General features: G+C 35.8%; 1 protein-coding gene across 1 annotated transcript in view; it reads right to left on the bottom strand.

Moving 5' to 3' along the window:
• Window positions 1–22,331, bottom strand: part of LOC134529374 (fibulin-1-like) — a 539,830-nt gene that overhangs the window by 445,305 nt on the left and 72,194 nt on the right. The window contains exon 3 of the mRNA XM_063363371.1: window positions 4,503–4,590. Within this exon, the coding sequence (XP_063219441.1) occupies window positions 4,503–4,590 (88 nt within the window). The remainder of the gene's footprint in view (window positions 1–4,502; window positions 4,591–22,331) is intronic.

The following is a 22,331-nucleotide window of genomic DNA, read 5'->3' as shown; positions in this document are numbered from 1 at the left end:
TTAGGCCCACTGGTTGTTAATCTGCTGACTTGTTAACGAGTCGGTAGAGTTAGGTTTGAAAATGTAAAGTTCGTTCGGGCTTTTAAGGTAGTAGAGTCCCCTATGTTAGTTTTCAAGTGAGGGATCAAGAATTTTTCAGCTTATTTGAAAATGTGAGTACAGAACCGCATTTTCTTATCTGTAATAATTAATTCTTGTTTTTGATGTAAAGTTAATGCATTAGAAATTATTAGGTACGAGTTTGGTGAAGTTCTCTCTATCTCTTGTATCGTCATTTAGTTATTATTACGAGTTACAACTGAGAGATAGTTGTTAATTTCAATTGTAATTTAAATTATTACCCTGTAATGACTACCTGTTGCTAGATACTAATTTTAAACCTAAGAAATTTGATAATAGATGTAATTTGGTTTTGAATTTAGTGATAATTAATTTTTAAGTATGGCTATTTATTTATCTCTCTCTAGACATCCCGTACGATATGACAGACCTATTCGTATCGATCCTAGAATGAAAACTATTTTATCAAGTTAAGTGGTATTGTAAGAATAAACCTCTTATTAGCCTAAGCAAGTATGTCATCTGAGTTACAGTTTCTCCTACAATAAAGTTAAATAAAATTCATTATAGTTTTCGATTGATTGATTTCTGATTTTTTATTTTATTTAAATTTTATTTTTATTTAATTTTTTACCACCGCATTACAATATTAATATTTTTTTATGTGGGATGTTGGGTGCTCTCTCTCGATCGCAAGAGAAGGAGGGCTTCCCATACATCAAGGATAAGGAAGTTCGTCTTGCTTTATAATGTTTCTCAGCCGTCTTAACACAAATTATTGGTCTGAGTAATTGCTATTTTTTTTTAATTCCACCTGATAAAAATTATGTATGTGCTGATTTAGTAACAGAAATTCACTAATTAAATGTAACTCTGAATAAAATGGCATGACTCATTAACTAAAAAAATATTTCATGCAGAGATCGATTTCGCACAAATAACCAGAAGCACTCGGAGAACATCAACAGATGTCTAGCCATGAATAATGAGGAGCACTCGGACAAAACAACACTATATTCGCAGAAACAATCAGTAGCACACGGAGAGAACAAACGCTTTTTTTTTAAAATCTATATCAGGAAATCATAAAAAATTATTAAAAAATAAAAATAAAATACTACACGCTCACTGGAAAACAGTGTAAAGTGAAATATATGGCTTTTACCGGTATTGCTTCCATGTTTCTGTCTAATAGTCTAACTTCTCATAAAACCTTTGGACTGAAAGTACCACTAACACCAGACTCAGTCTCAAGAATCAAACCTGAATCTTAGAAAACCAGAAAATGAGCAGAAATAGATACTTTTCTCATGGATGATTTTCCGATGCGTCCAAAACATGAATTGCAGATTAGTGATCAACTTTTGCGATCAACTGGAAAGTGAAAAGTACTTGGAGAAGTTTTTCGCCAATATCTTCCTGTACAGCTGCGACCTAATAAAACCTAGTTATTAGATCTTTGTATTAAGCGGTGTTCCATATTGTCCCTTTTTAGGACATTTACACTAGAAGATAACATGTACGTTGATATAGAGAAATTGCAATTTGCTGATTATTTACTACAATTAGACAATGACGAACTGCCATTAAAAAGAATGGAAGGAATTGAATTTCCACAAAATATAATTTGAAACAATAATGTAATTGATCAAGTGTTTGGTAAATACTTTGCCAGTGAAACTTATGAGATTCTGAAAGACAGAAATACTCGTGCCCCTCAATAAATATGCAGACAGAATTAACCAAGATATAGTTGCCAAACTTCGTGGAGAGTATCAAATCTATTATTGTAATGACGCGATGAAAGACTAACCTTAAGGAGCACTAGAATATACAACAGAATTACTTAATACTGTCAACCTTTCAGACTTGCCACCACAGGAACTGAAATTGAAAAAAATTCATTAATAATGCTGTTGCGTAATTTGGGTGTATCAGAAGGTCTATGTAACTTTGTAAGACTCGGTGTGACAAGTCTGTGTAATAAAATATAAAGACAAAAATCGTCACTAGTAAACAATCTGGCAAATAAGTAAATACACCTAGAATCACTATTGACTCATAAAAAGGTCAACTAGGATGTATCATGCATCGACATGAATTTCGAGTAATTTGCCATGACAGTACACAAATCTCAATACGAAACTTTTAAATTTATTGGATTGGACGTAAGATCATCGGTTTTGGAATGTTGTATGTAGCATTTTCCCGAGTAAAGCGACCAAGTACATTTAAAGTACTCCACCCAAATCAAAATCCTCGACATACCTGCAACATAGTATGAAATGAAGTAGTAAATTAAGATACAAAACTTATAAAAAATTATAACTGTGATGTAAAAATAAATGAAAACTAATATATATGTTTTTAATAAAGTATTTAACTATTAGTACTAGTATTTTTTTAATTAACTCAAGTTCTTATGTACGTAGGTATGAAGTATAGTGATAATTGAAAAATATAAATTTATATTTTTTGTTGTCTACATTTATAATCTATCTAATCATATATCCAGTGGTCAGAATAGGTAAAGTAATAGGTAAACTATATTGGATAAACTATTTCGATCACTGCATAAAACATTAAACTTGAAATTGTTCGTATAAATAAACACGTACACAAACATAATTTTTATAAATATATAAAAATAAATACATCTCTCTTATCTCGGGAACAGCTCTAAAGATTATTTCATGAGAATAAAAATATTATTTAATTTTTGTTTTTCAAGTTTACCTAAATAGTTTTCTTCCTTGAAAAACTACGAATTTACAAGAAACAAATACGGAGAAAGCTCGGTCTCCTAGGTACTACGGACTTAAACAAGGAAATTTCTCGTGGATGCTTCTAACACACATAAACGAACATATTTTTATGCACACTATGCTACACTTATCGATCCAAGATGACAAGTTTTTTCAATCTAATATGACAGTGATCGAGCTCTTTAAATACTTTTCTTGTGCACTCTGTGACATAAAGGAACATATTCTTAGGCACAACATGTTACACCTTTCCATCCAAGATGGTACTTTTTCTTGATTTCAAGATGGAGGGAGACGGAGCATTTTGAATGATTTTCTTGTGCATTATGTCAGTACAAAGGAACGAGTCCTTGGGCACGTCATGCCCACAATTCTCTAGCCAAGAAGTTGGTGGTACGGAATCCAATATGGGGGAGTGGGGAAAGATGTAGTGCATTAAAGGCTTGCTTGTGCACTCCGTGCATGTACAGAAACGTATATTAGCAGATGGAAAGTCAATCCAAGATTGTGTTTTCTAGTGGACGACTCTTGCACTTAAGATGGTGGTGCCCTATAGCAACTAATTTTTGAAATTTAAATGTAGCATCCTCTAGTAGATTACATGGACACTATATATGGTGATCAGTGGTGCTACCTAGTAGCAATACAATGAATTAAAGATGGCTGACTCTTGCATCCTCTGCCGACTAATTTTTGTAATTTACATGTGGCAACCACTGGCAGCAATGCCTTGAAATAAATATGGTACTCTCTACCAGCAATGGTTAGAACTAATTATGGCACACTCTTCTCACTATTTTTCATTAAGGACGCACTTTGAAAACATACACATTTTATTTATATATCAATACTTCAACTGGTCTGCAAGACAAGTACTTAAAGGTGCATATTTTCAAACCTCAACATGCTGCCGTGTTCCTCAGTTCGGGTCTCGGCCACTTATATAGAGATGTGTTTGATAAAAATAAAATTTATCAGCGACAGTAACGCCACCTATCTAAAAGCTTTGGAACTATGATGCAAACAAGCAGATTAAAACAAGATGGCGGTAACGAGAATACCAAAGAAAGATGGCAGATGATGTCAAGATCTAATTTTGAAAAATTCGAATTTCAAAGGTCATATTTTTGGTCATCTAAGATGGCTACCAAAATGAAAAGTGCAACGATGTCGTTACATACATCCAATATGGTGGTATTATGACATCAAAATTTTAAGCTGGGGGATAGGAAGGTTCTAGAAAAACCTAATTTCAGAATTCAAGATAGACACCAGGGTCATGGTCAAATCCAAGATGGCAACTGATTTGGTCATCCACGACGGCTGCCGATTATGTTATGCAGGATAGAGGAATCCAAGATGGCCATTGACTCCTCACTTATTCACATGTCCCAGGATCGGCTATTTCTCTCTAATATTGCCATATAATTTTTTTTAATATTTGCGAGTAATGCGCAGATACACTATCTCACTGTTTTTATAACATTAAGTTGTATAAATTGATTTATTTAAATTAATTTATATTTTTTTATGTTCTAACCAAATTATGCCTTATTGGTACAATTTTGTAGTATTTCTAATATTTATTTTGCTTTGTCATTAAAAATATCTAACTACAAGTATAAAATTAATTGTTTATGTTTTATTTTGATATTACGGCTTCTGATATTTACATACCTTTTGAGATTCTCCACCAAAGCCTGTATCCACTACACAATCGTCTCCTTGCTTGGCAGCACGTTTTCCAGCTAAGCATTTTATATCCCTGAAAAGAAAAATAACCTGGTTCAAGACACAAATCAATTTACTTAAAACATTTACTTAGTAGTACTGTGCTTAAAGCTGAAATAAATTACGTGATTATAAGAAGAAATTGACAATTCACAAACCCGTCAGAGGTTAGGCAAGTAGGCACAATTCATGATATTAGGAAAGAGAGAAGGTAAAGGCGCGCGCATCTTTCCCCCTCCCTGAGCCAGGCTTGTGACGTCACGTGGAAACATCGTCTCCCGCCGAGCCGGGAAGGGGGCGCTGAGCAACTGCGAATACTTCCTCACTGCTCTGTGGCTTGCTCAAGTCTTTGCGGCGGGAAAATGTCACATTTTGCTATGTTCGGGTGTAACAATGCCAGAAGGAACACTACAGATGGCATCAAGTTTTTTAGTTTCCCTACAGAAGAAAAAAACTGCCAAAAAGTGGGTCGTTTCATGCAGGAGGTCAGATTTTATAAACACTAAAACAGTTAACTATAGCCAAACAATGTATCAGAAACCATTAAAAATATTAGTTTTCTTATTTTTTAATAATGCTATATTTACTTTCCAACATTTCAGCACGTATACGTTGAGTTCATTTCGCAAGTGATGCGTTTTACAAAACTCTTCGGCAGAAATTTCTGAATTACTCACCAGCACATTCGATGAAAATACGGAAAGATTTGTCCCGAGTTTGCTGTTGCCTAACAATGAAGACGCAATGCCCAGCACAAGTGAAAGGGTTGAAAAGCAGAATATAAAAGTAAAAAAATATATCGTGCGAGATATGCTACTGGAATCAAGCAGATCAAGGTGAGTTCAATTTCCAAATATGAATTAACCTAGTTTCTTTGCCAAATTTGTAAGACATTTAGAGAAGGTTTTAACTCTTGTAAACCTATGTGTGTAGGTCTATTAAGATAATTACATAATAGATAACTTAGTGTTTTGGCGAGAGAGTAAAACATTTAATCATGACCAGTACATTCTGTTGTAATGAGTTGCGACTACACTGTAGTTGCTGATTAATACGAGGCATGAATATACACCGTGTCCGATTGTTTTCTACAATAATAAATTGTTTGAATGGAGAATAATCTAAATGAGTTTATCGTGTAGCACAGTGTTATGCAAAGTCAATTTCATTTGTTATCACTGTTGCAGTCCACCATCGAAGAAGCGACGGGAATGCGAGACTTCTGTAATAGCTCATATTACAGATAGCGAGGCACCAGTGATATCAGAGGAGACTACGAAGAAATTGCATCTGCGCATCAAAGAACTGGAGAAGCAGGTAGCACAAGTAATTGTTGAGAAGGAAAATGTCGAGAGATATAGTGTAACCTTGCGCGGAGAGGTCGAGACATTAAAGAGGTGTAATGTGAAAGAACGTCAATGTAAAATTCACGATATTCTATCACGTTTTATTTACACCAGGGAAAATTCATTACATATTGCGTCCTGAATGTCTCATTAGTTGGTCACCAGAGGATATAGCATCAGCAATATTGCTTAAAAGTGTAAGTTCAAAAGCATTTAGGTATTTACGCAACAAGTTAAAGTATCCATTGCCCGACATTAGTACTTTGCGAAGATGGGCTAGGCAGTTTAATTGTGATCTTGGCATTTTACTTGACCTTATGGCCCTCATGCGAGCAAAAGCCAATGAACTCACTGATTTTGAAAAAAATCACAGTGTTGTCTTTTGATGAAGTGAAAATTTCCAGTGATATGTGTTGACAGAGCGAAAGGACAAATTGTGGGCCCCTACAAATATGCGCGGATTGTCATGGCACGCGGCTTGCTCGGTCAATGGAAGCAGCCAATATACTATGATTTCGATCAGTCCATGTCCGAGCATATATTAAAATAAATTATACTGAAACCACCGTTATCTCCACAGCGTTAAGCAGAAAGGGAGGTAGTAGGGCAGTCTGATGGAAAGAAAAAAATCCTAGGTCGAAGTAAAGTGAATTTATTACCTGTACTTGTCCACAAAATGAATATTGTACTCATCAAAAATTACATTGACCGCTTCCACAGCAAATTTACACTGATCACTAAATATTAGTAGGAACATTCATAATAGTAATCAATTATTACCTTTAATAAATCCATTACTTTTACCAACAATAATAACGCACAAATATTAAATGAAAGTATGGAGGGGTTGGAGATGGTAGTCGCAGGCCACACCACATGCCTCAGGCTGAGTCAATAACAACTCACAAATATTAATAACCAGACTCCAAATACAGCACAGGTTATGCCAGTATAACTTTGTACTCCCCCAAGAATACAAATATAATAAGGTGCATACATAAACAGTACAGGCTGTGTAAAATACTTTCAAAAATAAATACTTCACAATATTAGTAAAACCTCAACTAGAAATAACTAATTTTCACAAATACGTTCATGTACCAGCATGTATCTTAACAGAACTAATTTTAACATTACTTCCTTCAGATAACCAAATCTTTAGTGTGTGTATACATAATGGAATATTAATTAACTTTAAAAACTATACATTGCTTCAGGTACATGTTATAAAGAACAGTTAACTGTTAATAATACAAGGTAAGATACTTCAAAACTTGCAAACGAACGACGTATGTGTATATAAATCTCTCTCAAAGTTCAATATACTTTTACATCAATATTTTATACACGCATACCTGCCTCAAGGTATAACTTCTTTTTTCACTACAAGAAAAATGTAGGAACACATCTAAATACCTACAATATGCACCATCGAAAAAAAACCATTGACAATATGTCACTCTGATTATTTAATTTTCCTCAATAGAAAAAAAAATTAACTTACTCTCAGTAGCGCTCTCAAATTAAAATATGTTACTGTATCTTACTACCGAGTCGTGCAGGTAACCTAATTCTTCATATTATTTTCTTTTAAGATTTATATTCATTCATCTTTCAGATTTCACTCACGTAAACATAATTCAGTTTGTAGAAATGTATTAGCTAACTACCTATTATTGATAATTTGGAAATATTTAAAATAGCTCGCACGACTCATAAAAAAATTATTTTTATTGTTTTAGATGTGCAAGAAAATGCTATGACAAGATTGACATTGCACAGAGAGGGAAATTACTTGATGCTATACATTCCTTTTCATGCAAGAATGAGCAAGACATCTATCTTCAAGGTTTGCTTGACGCTGTGCCAATTAAACATCGCCGACCAAGGAATGGTGACAAGTCTGGAAAAAGGTCATCCTCCTTCACTTTCCATGTAGTTATTCAAGAACGAAGAGTGAAAGTGTGCAAGAAAGCATTCATTCAGTTATATGGAGTATCTGCCAAGAGGGTAAGGAGACTGCAAACATTGTTACTATGTGGACAAACTCCAAAAGACATGCGAGGCCAACAAAACAATAGGAAGTCGGTGCCTGTTGGTGATGTTCAGGCCATCAAAGACCACATATCTTCATTTCCTGTCAAGATAAGCCACCATGCATCCAAAGAATATAAATATCTTGATGCGCAGTTGGATATAAAGAAGATGCATACACTGTTCAAAGAGAAATTTCCTGATTGTAAAGTTAAGTATTCTTTATATTACAAGATTTTCAGGGAAAATTTCAATCTCCACTTTGGGAGACCACAGATAGACACCTGTGGAGAATGTGAACAACTGAAGGTCAAGATAAAAAATCCTAATCTTAATGAATGTGCTAAGCGAGTTGCCATGGCCGAGCTGGCCATTCATGAAAGAAGGAGTAACAAGTTTTACACAAGCATGAAAGACACGAAACACATTTGCAAAAACAATGATAGTGTGTTAGGGTTAACGTTTGATTATATGCAGAACATTTCACTGCCCTGCATTCCAGTACAAGAGCTTTTTTACTATCGCCAGCTTTCGGTGTTTCCCTTTGCCATACATAACCTGAAAACAGATGAGGCGAGTTTATTTTTATATCACGAAGGGCAGGCAAATAAAGGGCCAAATGAAACATGCTCTTTTCTCCACAAATACATAAGTGACAACGTGCCTCCATGTGTTAAAGAACTGCACCTTTACAGTGATGCTTGCGGAGGGCAGAATAAGAACAATTGCATGGTAAGATTCTTGTTATCACTTACTGACACCAACAGATTTGACATTATTATCCATCGGTTTCCGATACGTGGTCATTCATATCTTGCTTGCGATCGTGATTTTGCACTGGTGAAACGTGTTCTTAAAAAGACTGATAGATACTATGTACCCATGGAGGTCTGCCAACTTATTACATCTGCAGGAGTTCCTGGAAAATTCACAGTCAACATGGTAACATCTGATGACGTGTTGGACTTCAAGAATTGGTGGCCCAGCCATTACAAAAAGACATGCTTATCATTGGAAAGCCAGAGTAAAGCAGTTCCGCGAAGCCAGAAGCAAGACTTTGCTGTATCAAGGTTTGTAGAGTTCCAGTACAACAGTCGCCATAAAGGTACTGTAGTTGCTTCCGAATTCATTGGCGGCCTTGTGTCACATACTTTTGTGCTTCGTCAATCATCCAACAAAAGTTTGAATCCTACTATTCCTGTTCAAAAGGCGTATCCTGCGAAAAATGTGCCAATTAATGCAAAGAAGATTATTGACTTAAAGAAGGTTCTCCGTTATGTTCCAGGTGAACACAGAGACTTCTACGATGAGATTATCCAGTGGCCTACCAAGCAAACAGACTGAGCTACCATGCCATTGTAACAGGCATTGTTACATAATAACATACAAAGTGTGAAGTTATATTAACACCTTTTGTACATGTTTTCAAAACAATGTGTAGTCTTACATCTCTGTTGTTTAAAGTGAAATGATGCTTTAGTACATAACTTTTGTGGTGTTGTTTAAAGAGGGTATGCCTGTGATGTTATGCATTATAAGGTCAGTGAAAATGGCGTAAAGTGTTCAATAATATGGTGTACACGTTTTCTGAACTATATCTAGGTTGAATTACATCATTGTATTTCGATTGGAATATTTTATTACATAAGTTTTGTTGACTTGCAAGGTTAAGTTATAAAAGGGCCTAAGTCTGAGATATTTAACAATTTTTTTCTCGCAGGTAATGAAACACTTGCAAAGCATGCACTTGTCAATGTAGTGACATTTAGGTACAGAGTAGTAAAAAAATATTAATTTTGATGTATGAAACTTATAACAGATATGATATAGTTTTTTGCATATTCCCACAACTTTTAGTGAATTGACTTATGCCTTTTCATAAATAAGCGATTCATATAGTCAACGCTCACCAACAGCCAAACTTGAAAATGATAATAAATTACTGAAAACATAAATGGCTGACTGTGACACTTTTCATTTAACTTGCGGGTAGTCTTAGCAAGTTCACTCACATATTGTACTCCAAATTCGGGGAGGTGCTAAAACTAAGTGCCAAAAACTTACTTTGCTGCCCAACATCGCTCATCATGAGCAAAAGAAAACATCTCAAATCTTCGTCGACAGTAAACGAAAACGCTTACATAAGGCAGGTCTCCAAAAAATGCTTCAAAGAATAGCAACCTGGCCGAAAACACAACAGTGCCAGACCAAGCGGAACTTCTTGGTTAAATGCGGTAACCATCCACCACGATGAATTACATTAAACTCGCCACGTTTGCTGTAATCGGAATCGAAGTACAACCAGGCACCAAGCCGTTTCACTGCAATAGCTAGCAGCACGAACTCGTCGCAAACACCACTCGTAAACCGTATTGCTTAATATCGCCATAGTATTCTCTGCAATAGCTAGCAGCATGCACTCGTCGCAAACCCCACTCGTAAATCGTATTGCTTAATATTGCCATATTATACAGCGGCCTTAACTCCACTCGAAGTTACATCGTCGACAGCCCCTCCAAAAAACGCAACGTTTTCAATCCCAACTCGCCATACAGAAGTAAACCTCACAAAAATCTACTTCCCTAGCCCTACCAACAGCTGGTTACGGCAAACAAAAATTTCTCCATCGTTGCGCTATCAGCGCGCAGCATACAGAGACCTCCTACGAAAAATCAGAGAACTACGAGGCAAGGCTAGTTCAAAACCACCTTACCAGAATGCGTAAGCATTCACATAACCAGCGCGGTCACAAAGAAAGCAAAAATGTGACGAGCGAAGCTAACGTCACAATACGTAAAGTACAAGAACGTGGTTTCCAGGTTGTAGCAATAGTAAGCGACATGGGTGGAGGAAACAGAGCGTTATGGAAACAGCTAGGAATTAATACTAAAAATACTAGTTTCTCGAACCCCAGTGACAGCAGTACAAAAATTTTCGTATTTTCATATGTTCCACACCTACTGAAGTTGGCAAGAAATCACTTTTTAGATAAGGGATTTGTTACAAATAGTGGCGGGAAAGTAGATACAATATCTGTTGAGCAACTGCTAGAGAAATCAGTGCACGATTTGAAATTAGCACCTAAGTTATCACAACATCATTTAGAGGTGAAAGGCAGTGGCCGGCAAAAAGTTAAAACAGCAGTTCAGCTCTTATCGAATAGCGTATCTCAAGCTTTAGGTTACTTAAAGGAAAATAATTTAGGGACAGGAGATTCCACCGCCACAGCGAATTTTTGTAAAATTTTTCAATGACTGGTTCGATGTAACGAATTCATCACAGCCTGATAATGCTTATGGCTCACATAAAAACAAGCAGGACAAAGTTTTAAATGAAATGACAAAGCTCATGGAAACTATCAGGGCAAAAGGAGTTAAGAATAAATTGCCTTTCCAAGAAGGTATACAAATTTGTAATAAATCCATGCAAGATTTATTTCACTTTTTAAATGAATTTTTACGTGTTCGATATGTGACTACAATTAAGCTGAATCAGGACATCCTAGAATATTTTTTTTTCTTATATAAGAGGCATGGGACACCAGAATAATCATCCGAATCCAGTGGACTTCAAATATAGAGTGCGAAACTATATTCTGGGTAAACACTCTGCAGCAGTATTTTCTACCAAAACAAACACGGAAGACAAAATTGACGAGACATGCTTAATATATTAATCTGCTGGAATTACGAACTTCGACGTAGCGGAACCGACACAATTACTGTTACATAAGGAAATGAATTTAACCTACAAGTTACAGAACACAGTCAGAGTCAATACTTTAACTGATTCGCTGGTTACAGACATGACTGAAGTGGAACTACCAAGTGAGGATATAACTTCAATCGAAGGGTTAAAATACATAGCGAGTTATGTGGCATTTCGTTTCAATACTAAGTATCCTGAGCTTGGTACACTTTCATTAGAATCAGATAGCAGTAGCTGGATTAGTTATACCTTTCATATGGTGGCCTTTTTATTCCGAGTTCCGAACTTATGAATATCATCCAAATTTCGGAAGATAGATTTATTGCCATGCATGGCGAGTATGTTTGCAAGGGTATTAATGTTTTTGAAACACTCACTAATGATATCATGAATGCAATGGATGGGCAAGTGCCACGAAAAGTGATCCACTGTTTCTTCAGAACTAGGACTTACATTAGGGTTAGACAGCTGAACATGAAAGCAAAAAACGCAGAAGACGAAAAAAGGAAACTAAGAAACAAAATGAAGAAAACTACCACATAATCATGATGGTATACTAAGATAAGTTTTAGTTAACCGTGTCCATGGTGGAAATATGTTGTACAGTGCACAAAGCCTAGTGTTATTGTTTCATTTGTACAGTTATGATGTTCAAGCATAACATATAGTAACATACGAAGATAGATAGTTTGTTATCTTCATCGTGTAATTGAGGTGGGTCTTTAATAATTTTGTCATTTATATTAAATGATTTTAGTTTATTTATATTTTTAATTTATATGTATCAATTTAGAAATGTATTGTGTAAAGTTGTATTGTGACTGTCGCCTAACTTAGTTTTTGTAGTGATTTGTATATAAAAAATTTTGCCATTTTTATTTTGTCTCTGTTTAACATTAATGAACTAGTTAAGTTTTTTTTTTGTGAAATCTTGGATCAAAATTGTTTAAATATATCATTTTCAATAAACAACTTGCACAAACAAGAATAAAATTTGTACGCGACTAAATCATTTTAATTGTATTCCCTTAAGAAAACTTTTAAACAATTTATCTATTAATGTGATCATTAGATTATTATTTGCATTATAAAACACATCACACTATTTTTGACTAATTTTTACGTTAACTGGAGTTTAAGCATGGAGGTATGAAGTAGAGGAGTAGGCATGTAGAATCATTGCCGTGTTATTAGCTGAAGCCAAAAACCGTGGCTACCAGAACAGTGGCGTTGTCATAAGAAAAGCATTGGAAATGGCATTGTTGTTATGATAGCCGGAATATCCTCGGCAGATAGGCAAAAGTGACATCACTTTATGGACTACATGCCTCCTCCTCCTCTTCTTATCACCATATGTTTAAGACTACACAAAATTATTATCTTTGAATGATTTGTGCAATGGGAGTGCATAACTTGATGTAAGCTTTTGGACATACGCCATTGCTAAGCACATGTATGTCTGTAGAAGAAAACTACAAAAACCAAAAGACAAAAAACACAACAAAAAAAAGCAAAAAATTGCTGTTGTCAACAGGATATATACACCACATTATATTCCATAACAGGAATATGGTCAACAAACTATGAAAAACAAAGAAAAATGGACAAAGAGAACGAGCACAATAATATTGAACCCCAGAAAAAATTTAGCACAACAGTTGAGACGAGACAAAAACACACCAAAACGAGAAGACGAAACAAACACAATAGTTTTCCAAAACAGTAACAAGCGACGTTTCGGGAACTGCTATCTGCTCTCGTTCTCAGGCTGAGATGCACATGGTACGAAAACACAGGTGCGACTGAGTAGGGGCAATTGAGGGTACATCAAGCTTACATCAAGTCACAAAATTATTGTCTGTGCTGACCGGCGAAATTTACCGTGTCAAGCAGGCGGGTGAGTTAGTCCGTTTTTATCCGGATCCGAGCGCTCTGCATTCCACATGACGCAGTGCGCAGTATCGCGAGATTCCAAACCAATAAATGTGTAAAAAGTAGTATAAAATAGCCAGAGCTGGCGCAGTGTCATAAGTCTGGATTGTTGATTGTCGATTGCCATCTTAGATTCTGAAGTCACAGTGGCAATCTTGGATGATGTCACCATTGAATTTTCGTTACGGTCGCCATATTGAATTCTGATGTCACAGCGGCCATATTGGATGACATTTACCTTGACCTTGACCTCGGCCGGGATTATGAATTCCGCAATCTTGGAATCGAGCATGAACGTTGCAATTTTAGCTACAGCAGACATATTGGATGATGCCATAATTGCACATTTGGTTACAGTCGCCATCTTGAAATTCCTTATTTAAATCTATAATATTCTTTTCATTTATAAAAAAATAATAAAAAAACATATGTTCGCCATATTAAAAACATGTATTTCTTGAGCTAGAAAATCGGGAAAAAGTTTCAAATTAATAAAATAACTTACCTAATTTAATTTTGGTTATAAAATTAATAAAAACTGGGTTCAAACCCCAATAGGTCATTTGATTAAAATGGCGATTAATACTTCCTTCACGAATGATTCCAGCAGACTGAATTCCCACCACTAATTTCAAGACATATATTACACTAACCAGTATGACATCATGATGGACATCTTGTTTTCTACTGCTGTACGCATCCATCTTGTATCCAACATATTGTTTTCTCTGCTAGAGAGCATTGCCATTATATTAGTTTAGTTGTTACTCTTTAGAGTGCAGTGATTATTTATTGCAAGGACGCCCACCATCTTGCTGGCCATCTTGGCCACCATCTTGAAAATCCATAACTTTGAAACTAGAAATTCGGGAAAAAATTTACAAATCATCAAAAAAATTACTTGTTATGATAATGATTGATTCAATCGATTACAGTGCTTGCTTCAAGTCCTTAACTCATGCAACAAACTGTATTGTAGGTAAAACCCTCTTATTTAATAAAACATGTCCAAAATTTTAAAAGCAGCTTAGGTTACTCAACTGAAGGTCTCCACCCGATGATTAAGTAATGGCAACCATCTTGGAAATTCGTCTTTACTGACATAAAAATTGGAAAAATATTCCAAAATTAAAAAAAGCAATTAATTTACTGAATGAGTCGCAAGATACCTGTCAGTGTTTTAATACCAGGCAATACAAAATTAATTAATTTCATTATATGTTAAAAAGTCTATGGTTTGGAATACAATAACTAAAAACAATCAATACCACGTGAAACAACAGAACAGAGGAGAAAGGAGTTAGCACATACACACACCAAGTGCCAGTCACCCATGTGGTAAGGACCATGTCTTTAATACCTAACCCCCAACTCTGTATTTCATTTTTGCCTTGCATAGAAAATACCTTCCAATACATTTGAAGTTAAAGGATTAATGTACGTCTCGTCAAAGTTTATATAATTACATTAATTCAAGCTTGTTAACCACAATGTTTTTAAAATTCTTAAGGCTAGTGACAAAGGCTTCCCGGACGAGGCACCTCTAAAGGCAACTGCAAATGAACATTGACCCTGTGCGCAAGAGTTGCAAGCTAGCAAACAATCGGATGGCAGTGCATCTGCTCGCTCGAGGCACGCGATGCACCTAACGTCACGGCAATACTTAAAAACATGGTTGAAATCGTAACCCAACACATGGAAAGTACTTGTTGGAATGGCTTCAAGTACGAAAAACTGAACGAGAGTGAAACAATAGACTACCAAAGTAACATTTTGCCCCGAAAAATTTGTAGTCTTTATACCAGAGTTGAACCCAGACCATAGCACAAAAAATAAAGCCACGAATAGTAAGAAACAAAAAAACCTCATACAGGCCAAGCACATCACAAAAACGAGACCCTCTTTTTTCGACACTCGGCAAATATTTTAAATACGTCATGTACAATGCCATGCTCATAGGCAATGCATCTCCAAACAAAGATATATTTTTCATCGATACTCGAAAAAACATTTTAAACAGGTTATGTACAATGTCATTTGTTTAGACCAGGGGTCTCAAAACCACGGGACTAAGACTGAGTAAAGAATTAAAGATCCATAATTAATTAAAAGAAAACACAATTGGAATCACAATCAACTAAAAGAAAGAATCGGAGGCACATTCAAAAAAGGATGCACATTTAGAAGCACAGTAAAAGAAATCCTCATTTTGTAGTACATTCAAAGAAAGAAGCACAACTGGAAGCACAATAAGCAATAAAGAAGCACAATCGGAAGCACAATCAAAAAAGGAAGCACAATCAGAAACACAACAAAAAAATCACAATCGGAAGCACAATCAATAAAAGAAACCTATTTTGAAGCACAACAAAAAAAGCACACTTGAAAGCACGATTATTAAAGAACGCACAAATCAAAGCACAATCAAAAAAAGAAACACAATTCGAAGAACAATCAAAAAATGAAATACAATTCGAAGCAAAATAAAAAGGAAGCGCAATTAATAGCACAATAAAAAAGAAAACACAATTAAAGCACAATAAAAAAACCCACTTGGAAGCAGAATCAACGAAAAGGAAGCACAATTGGAAGCACAATGGAAAACGGAAGCATAATCGAAAGCATAAACAACGTAAAAGAATCTCAATTGGAAGCGAAATCAAAAAAGGAAGTACAATCAGAAGCACAACCAATGGAAAGGAGGCACAATCGGAAGCACACTAAAAAAAGGAAGCAAAATCGTAAGTCCATTAAAAAAAGAGGCACAATCATAAAAAGTAAGTACAATCGGAAACACAATCAACGAAAATGAAGCATAATATGAATCACAATAAAAAATAGTAGCAATTTTTAAAGCACAATCGAAAGCACAATAAAAAAAGAAGCATTTTTGGAATCTAAATAAAAAAGATTGCTGTATTTAAAAACCTCAGTCTTAGTTATAAATCAGATTTTGAGAAATAAACAACCACTTTTGTAATTCCAAATACAATTTTATAAAATGCCAGTAAAAATGTTTTTATGTAGCCAGCTTCCCTCAGTTCTTTAAGTAAAAATGCTATTTCGTTGATGTAGGAGTAGTTTACTCCACTTATCGTTGCCATGAATAGTCTCAGACGATGAACTAATATGTTAGGATCTTCCAAAGATATATAATCAATCTCATCTTCGTGGAATGTTTTTAAAAAAAATATTTTAAAGATCACATTAGACTCAGTGATTATCATAATCTTATTAATAATAAATTATTTTTCCACATTATATCGATCAAATGGTTCTCAGGGCTTCGTCGCAGTCTTCGATTTTGGCAGCTTCAGGCGTTTCATCACATTCTTTGTTCTTGTCACCACCTTCAGACTCTCCGTCGCCATAATCGTAGAAGTGAGCGACTTCACCTGGATTACTGTATTAAACTGGAATCGTAAATGTAGAAAATTCTTCAATGTCTACAATCTTCCTTTTTTAAGATTCCATCTTTTGTGAAAAATGCCGTCGATCACCTGTATTAGGCTTGAATGTATTCTCACTTTTCATAGTAATGATGTTTCCATTGTCTTCAATCTTCCTTAAATCATAAACATACTTCAATTTAATTTCTTTGTCGAGATCAGGAGAGCTATGAACATAATCATGTTCAAGGCAAAAAAAATTATAGTCATCATGTAACACACAGTATTCCTCTGAAAAGTAGCTCCATCGTTGTCGTATATCTTGTAAGTGGTCCTTACTTTATAAGTTCTGCAGTGTCTTTTTAAGCTCTCTCTTTGTATAAACAACTTGTTACACCGAAAACAATGTATCATTTGCATAGCGGGTTTTTAGCACAGTTATTATTCTCATGTTGTGTAGCATTTTTTCACGATATACATTCCTTGTTGCAGAACTTACACATGCGTCCTTTCGATAAAACTTAGCTTCTGAGACGAAACCAGATGCTAACTGAGGGTTTAAATAGGAACAATTACATAAATAGAATTTGTAATATTTTGACAGAGAGAGTTAATATATATCATACAAGAAACTAATCATAAGTAAATTTGATAGCTACAATTTGCATGTAGGTAAATATTACTATTTTTATATGGGAAGTGGGATGCTCACTCACGATCACAAGAGAAGGAGGGTTTGGCTAGAAATCATGGAGAAGGACATTCGTCTTGCATGATAGAATTTCTCAGTTGTTTTAAGACAAAATATTCATCTGAGTAAAAATTTTTTTTTTTTGTCTGAAGTACAACTTATAACAAAATATTGTTAAGTGCTGATTTGGTAACCTGAATTCACTAAATAAGCGAAACTCTGAATAAAATTGCTTGTCTAATTACGAAGAATTTACTTGCAGGAATTGTTTTCTCAGGAATAACCAGAAACACTCGGAGAATATCAGCATAAGTCTCACCAGGAATACCACTGATTCCAAGGAATCTATTACAGTAACTTATATTATGTAACATCCACCATTTTGTTTTCATGTGATGAGGAGCGCTAGTTATCAAATATCATCTGCTTGAGAGCGCTGCCATCATCTTGTTTTCAGTACACGATACCTGGAGCAATAGTGTTATATAGTACACCTATCATCTGCTAGAGGATGCCTCCACCATTTTGATTTTATTTTTACCCGTTTGAATCCCAATCGCCAGACAGCCTTCTCAGCTGCCATATTGAAAATCTGAAATTATAAAGCTATAAATTCGGAAAAAAATTCCAAAAAATCTTTCATTAATGTACTTATTTATTCGAATTATTTTTTTCTCGGTATATCCTAGACGAATGCAAAAAAAATTTTGAATAATTTTTCCATTAAAGTGACTGTTTCAATAAATAAATAAACTTAATTACAAATAAAAAAGTATTATGTTATTTCTACAAGTACAAAAAACTAATTACAAGCGTTTATAATGTTTTTACAGCCTTCTTAGAAGACGAAGCGAGACCTTTTCGTGCCTTGACATGTGTTCTCAGGGCAGTTCTACATGACAGTCGATTAACCGGGCACATCCAGATGTTTGCTAGACACCTCCACTCAGTGGCCATGCACATCAGTCGATTGGCCAGACACGTTCAGTTGTTGCCGAGACACCGCCAGTCAGTGGCCAGACACATCCAGTCTGTGACCAGCCATGTATTGATGTAAGCTAGACACATCCAGTTGGGGGTTAGGCACTTCCAGTTTGGGATCAGGCTAGCATTACCAATTGGTGGCTTTCTTTTCGGTGATATTGCTTCCGATTGCGCGTACTTTTCTATATTTGTGCTTCCGATTGTACGCCCTTTTCTGTGATTGTGCTTCCTTTTTCTTTGAATGTTAGTCCTTTTCTATGATTGTGCTTCCGATTGTGCTTCTTTTTCATTAAACGCTTGAACTGCGTGAATGATGTGTGGTCATTGCGTACATTACGTGTACAATGCGTGTATTGCGCGTCAATTGCGTGTTCGTTCCGTTTACTGTATGTACTGTGTGTACTGTGTGTTCATACCGTTTCCTGTGTGTACTGTGTGTTCATTCCGTTTCCTGTGTGCTGTGTGTACATTGCGTGTCAATTGCGTGAACATTACGTGTTGAAGCTCTTGGAGCACTTGAAGCCTATGAGCAAATGGAGCATTGGAGCCAAATGTAGATAGACCTGTTGGCGCGAAATGACGTTTTTGGAGCTGTTGGATCTTTGGAGCTGTTGGAGCATTTGGAACTTTGGAGATGATGGAGCTTTGGAGCCTAGCGTATATTGGTGAGTTCTAATTACTGAGATGAGAACGTATCACACCGCATCGAATTTTTTCGATCATATGGGCTTCTATTTTCAATGTTGTTTTGGCTCGTGTATTATATTAAATGGTTCTTTTTTTAAAATTAATCGATCGGTCGCGGGTATATAAGCGATTCCTAGACAGGAGGTCGCTCAGTTTGTTACTGTCATCGACGGTGTAAGGGTCACCTTGTTTGTTTCATCTGGTGCATAAGTCACGTAATTACCTGTTCTTGTGAACTCGATGGCATCTTTACTGTCTTTAACGACGAACTCAATGGAGGTTGAACCATCGACTATGGGAACCCTGACGTCAACACTGGAGGAGACGTCAACAGTCGTGGTACCACCAGCGGAAGAGAACTTAATGACTTCAGAGCTGAATGCACAGGAAACCTCGGTGAACGCTGTTTCGACCTCAATGGAGACTTCAATGGATGGTGATTCGTCAACAACTAACGAATATCGCTGCCGTTACTGTGACAATATTTTCTCGAACATCAGCAATGCTCGTCAACACGAGAAGAGAGAATGTGCTAAGAATCCTCCTCGCAACATGTTTGGTTGTGAGAAATGTCATAAACAGTTTGCCAGAAAATATAATACAAAAACGCACATAAAGACATGCAAAGGTCCTGCTGCGTGGCAGAAAGTAAAGGTTCTATACAAAAACGATGTATTGATGTTCATAAGATTATGGCTGGAAATGGTACAACTACGGCAACGTCAGTATCTGTATCGGGTCTGAAAGGCTCCTCTTCATCACCACGGTATCTTTGCAGCTACTGTGGTATGACGTTCCCATTTTCTCATGATGTACGAAGACATGAGAGGAGTAAATGTACGAAGAATCCTTCTTGCATGAAGTTTCGCTGTGATGAGTGTCATGAATGGTTTACTCGAATTGATAATTTGCGTAGACATGCGAAAAACTGTACAAGTGATGTCCGTGTGCCTACTGTTGAACTACCCGCAGAAATTACGACTCCACAGTTTAGGTTGAAGACTCGTGAGCTTACAAGCAAAAAAACAGATGTGCAGCAACCGATTGGTATGGTATCTGGACATGGAACTAAACCTAAAACGGTGTTCAGTGCATTACAGGTGAATGGTATGATAATGGCTTATACTTGGCGAAATCTGCATTTCGTGGAACATTGAAGGACTACTATAATCTAAATACGATAAGTCAGTCAAATGACATTTGTAATTTTCTTGAGGATATCAGGCAGAACATAATCAATCAGCTTACTGATGACGTAGCAACAAACGGTCCATTGAAATATAACTTGTGGCTGGACTGTGTATATGAAAAGTCATATATGTTCGATTACAAAGTGAATAAGTGTGCATTCAAGACATCGGCTGCAGTAGTTTACAGTTCTAACGATGTGAAGCAAACTGTTAAACACAGTATCCAGAAACTCTGTCGAGAAGAGGAAGATTATGTCAGTAAAGGTTCTGGTTGGTCTATATCTAGTATGAACCGATTGTATCTTTGAATTAGTCATTTCACACCGATGCGGAACTTTATGTTTATGAAATTGTTAAATTACGGAAATTTTTCTGTAGTAGAATAGATGATATGTAATAAAATATATTTTGTAAAAGAACTTGCGCTGTTTTATTTTCGAACCTGTCACTATTATGCTTAATTGATGTTATATTAAATTAATTTTATATAGTCCAGGGGTCGAACTAAGTTTCGAATAAATCATTAATTTAATGAGTGAATGTTGTGATGAATTTTCTATTTTTTCCCGAATCACTAGCTAAATAATTACACGATTCCAAGATGGCACCCAAACTTCCGGATGGAGGGCACTTCAGTAATAATAAATTATTATTTCACTCTAGCGGATTAAAATAAAACCAGCATGATGGTAATGCACTCTATAAGATGAGTACACACACAAGATGGTGTCCTCCAGCAGATGTAAACAAGATAGTGGCAATGTCCTCTAGCAGGTGGTCGCTCCTGGTAGCATGTACTGTACCCAAAATGTCGGATCCACGATGGTCGTCAAGGTCAAAGTCAAATTTCAAGGTCAAGGCCGAATTTCAATGTCAAAGTCAAATTTCAAGTACGAGGACAAATTTAAAAGTCAAGGTCAAAGGTAAGGGTTGAGGAAAAATTTCAAGGTCAAGGTCAAAGTTCAAGGTCAAGGTTCAATGCCAACAGTCGAGATCAAATGTATGGTGACCAAAAAATTACACTAGCATGGCATCAGCACACATAATGCAGACGAAAACAAGACGGTGACCTCCAGAGGACGAAGACAAGATGGCGGACATGATGTCATACCAGCTGATGATATATACCTTGGTACTGGTGGAAGGTGGTCAATCGGTAGGTGGCTTCCGTGGAGGAAGGATCTGTTGTTTTTTTTTTTTTTGCTCTTACCGGTTTCGAACCAAGGACGGGAATCGATATGATCAATCAGTATTCTAATAAGTTAATTTTTGGATGTATTTTGAACTTCTTTCATTAAAATCGGAAAATAAATAAAGATTTTCAAGATGGCGTCCGTAACGATAGTTTATAGAGTGGTGACGTAATTCAAAATGTCGGGTGTGATATAAAACATTTTTATTACTTTTCATTGAGAATTTTTGAAAAGACATTAATAAATTACTGATTTACTTTCGCCGGAAATTAAACAGAGGACCGAAATCGTTTAAATATCTAAAGGTTTGAAGAATGCAATTTTTAAAATATTTTTTGGAATTTTTTCGGAATTTGTAGCATTGAAATCACGGATTTTAAAGATGGCGGCCATTACGAAACATGCAACGGTTTTTCGAAAATATTTTAATTAAATTTTTTTAAAATTTTTTTTTCAATTTTAAAACTTTTTTCATTAAAATCGGAGTCTGTATAGATGTTCAAGATGGCAGACATGACATCATACTAGTTGACGATATATATACTTTGGCATAAGTGGTGGGAGGTCAGTCTGCCGGTGGCTTCCGTGGAGGAAGGATCGGTCGTAATTTTTTTTGACCTC

The sequence above is a fragment of the Bacillus rossius genome, chromosome 2 (assembly GCF_032445375.1).
Source record: "Bacillus rossius redtenbacheri isolate Brsri chromosome 2, Brsri_v3, whole genome shotgun sequence".
Taxonomy (NCBI): Eukaryota; Metazoa; Arthropoda; class Insecta; order Phasmatodea; family Bacillidae; genus Bacillus; species Bacillus rossius.
This window is presented reverse-complemented; position numbering and strand designations above follow the sequence as displayed.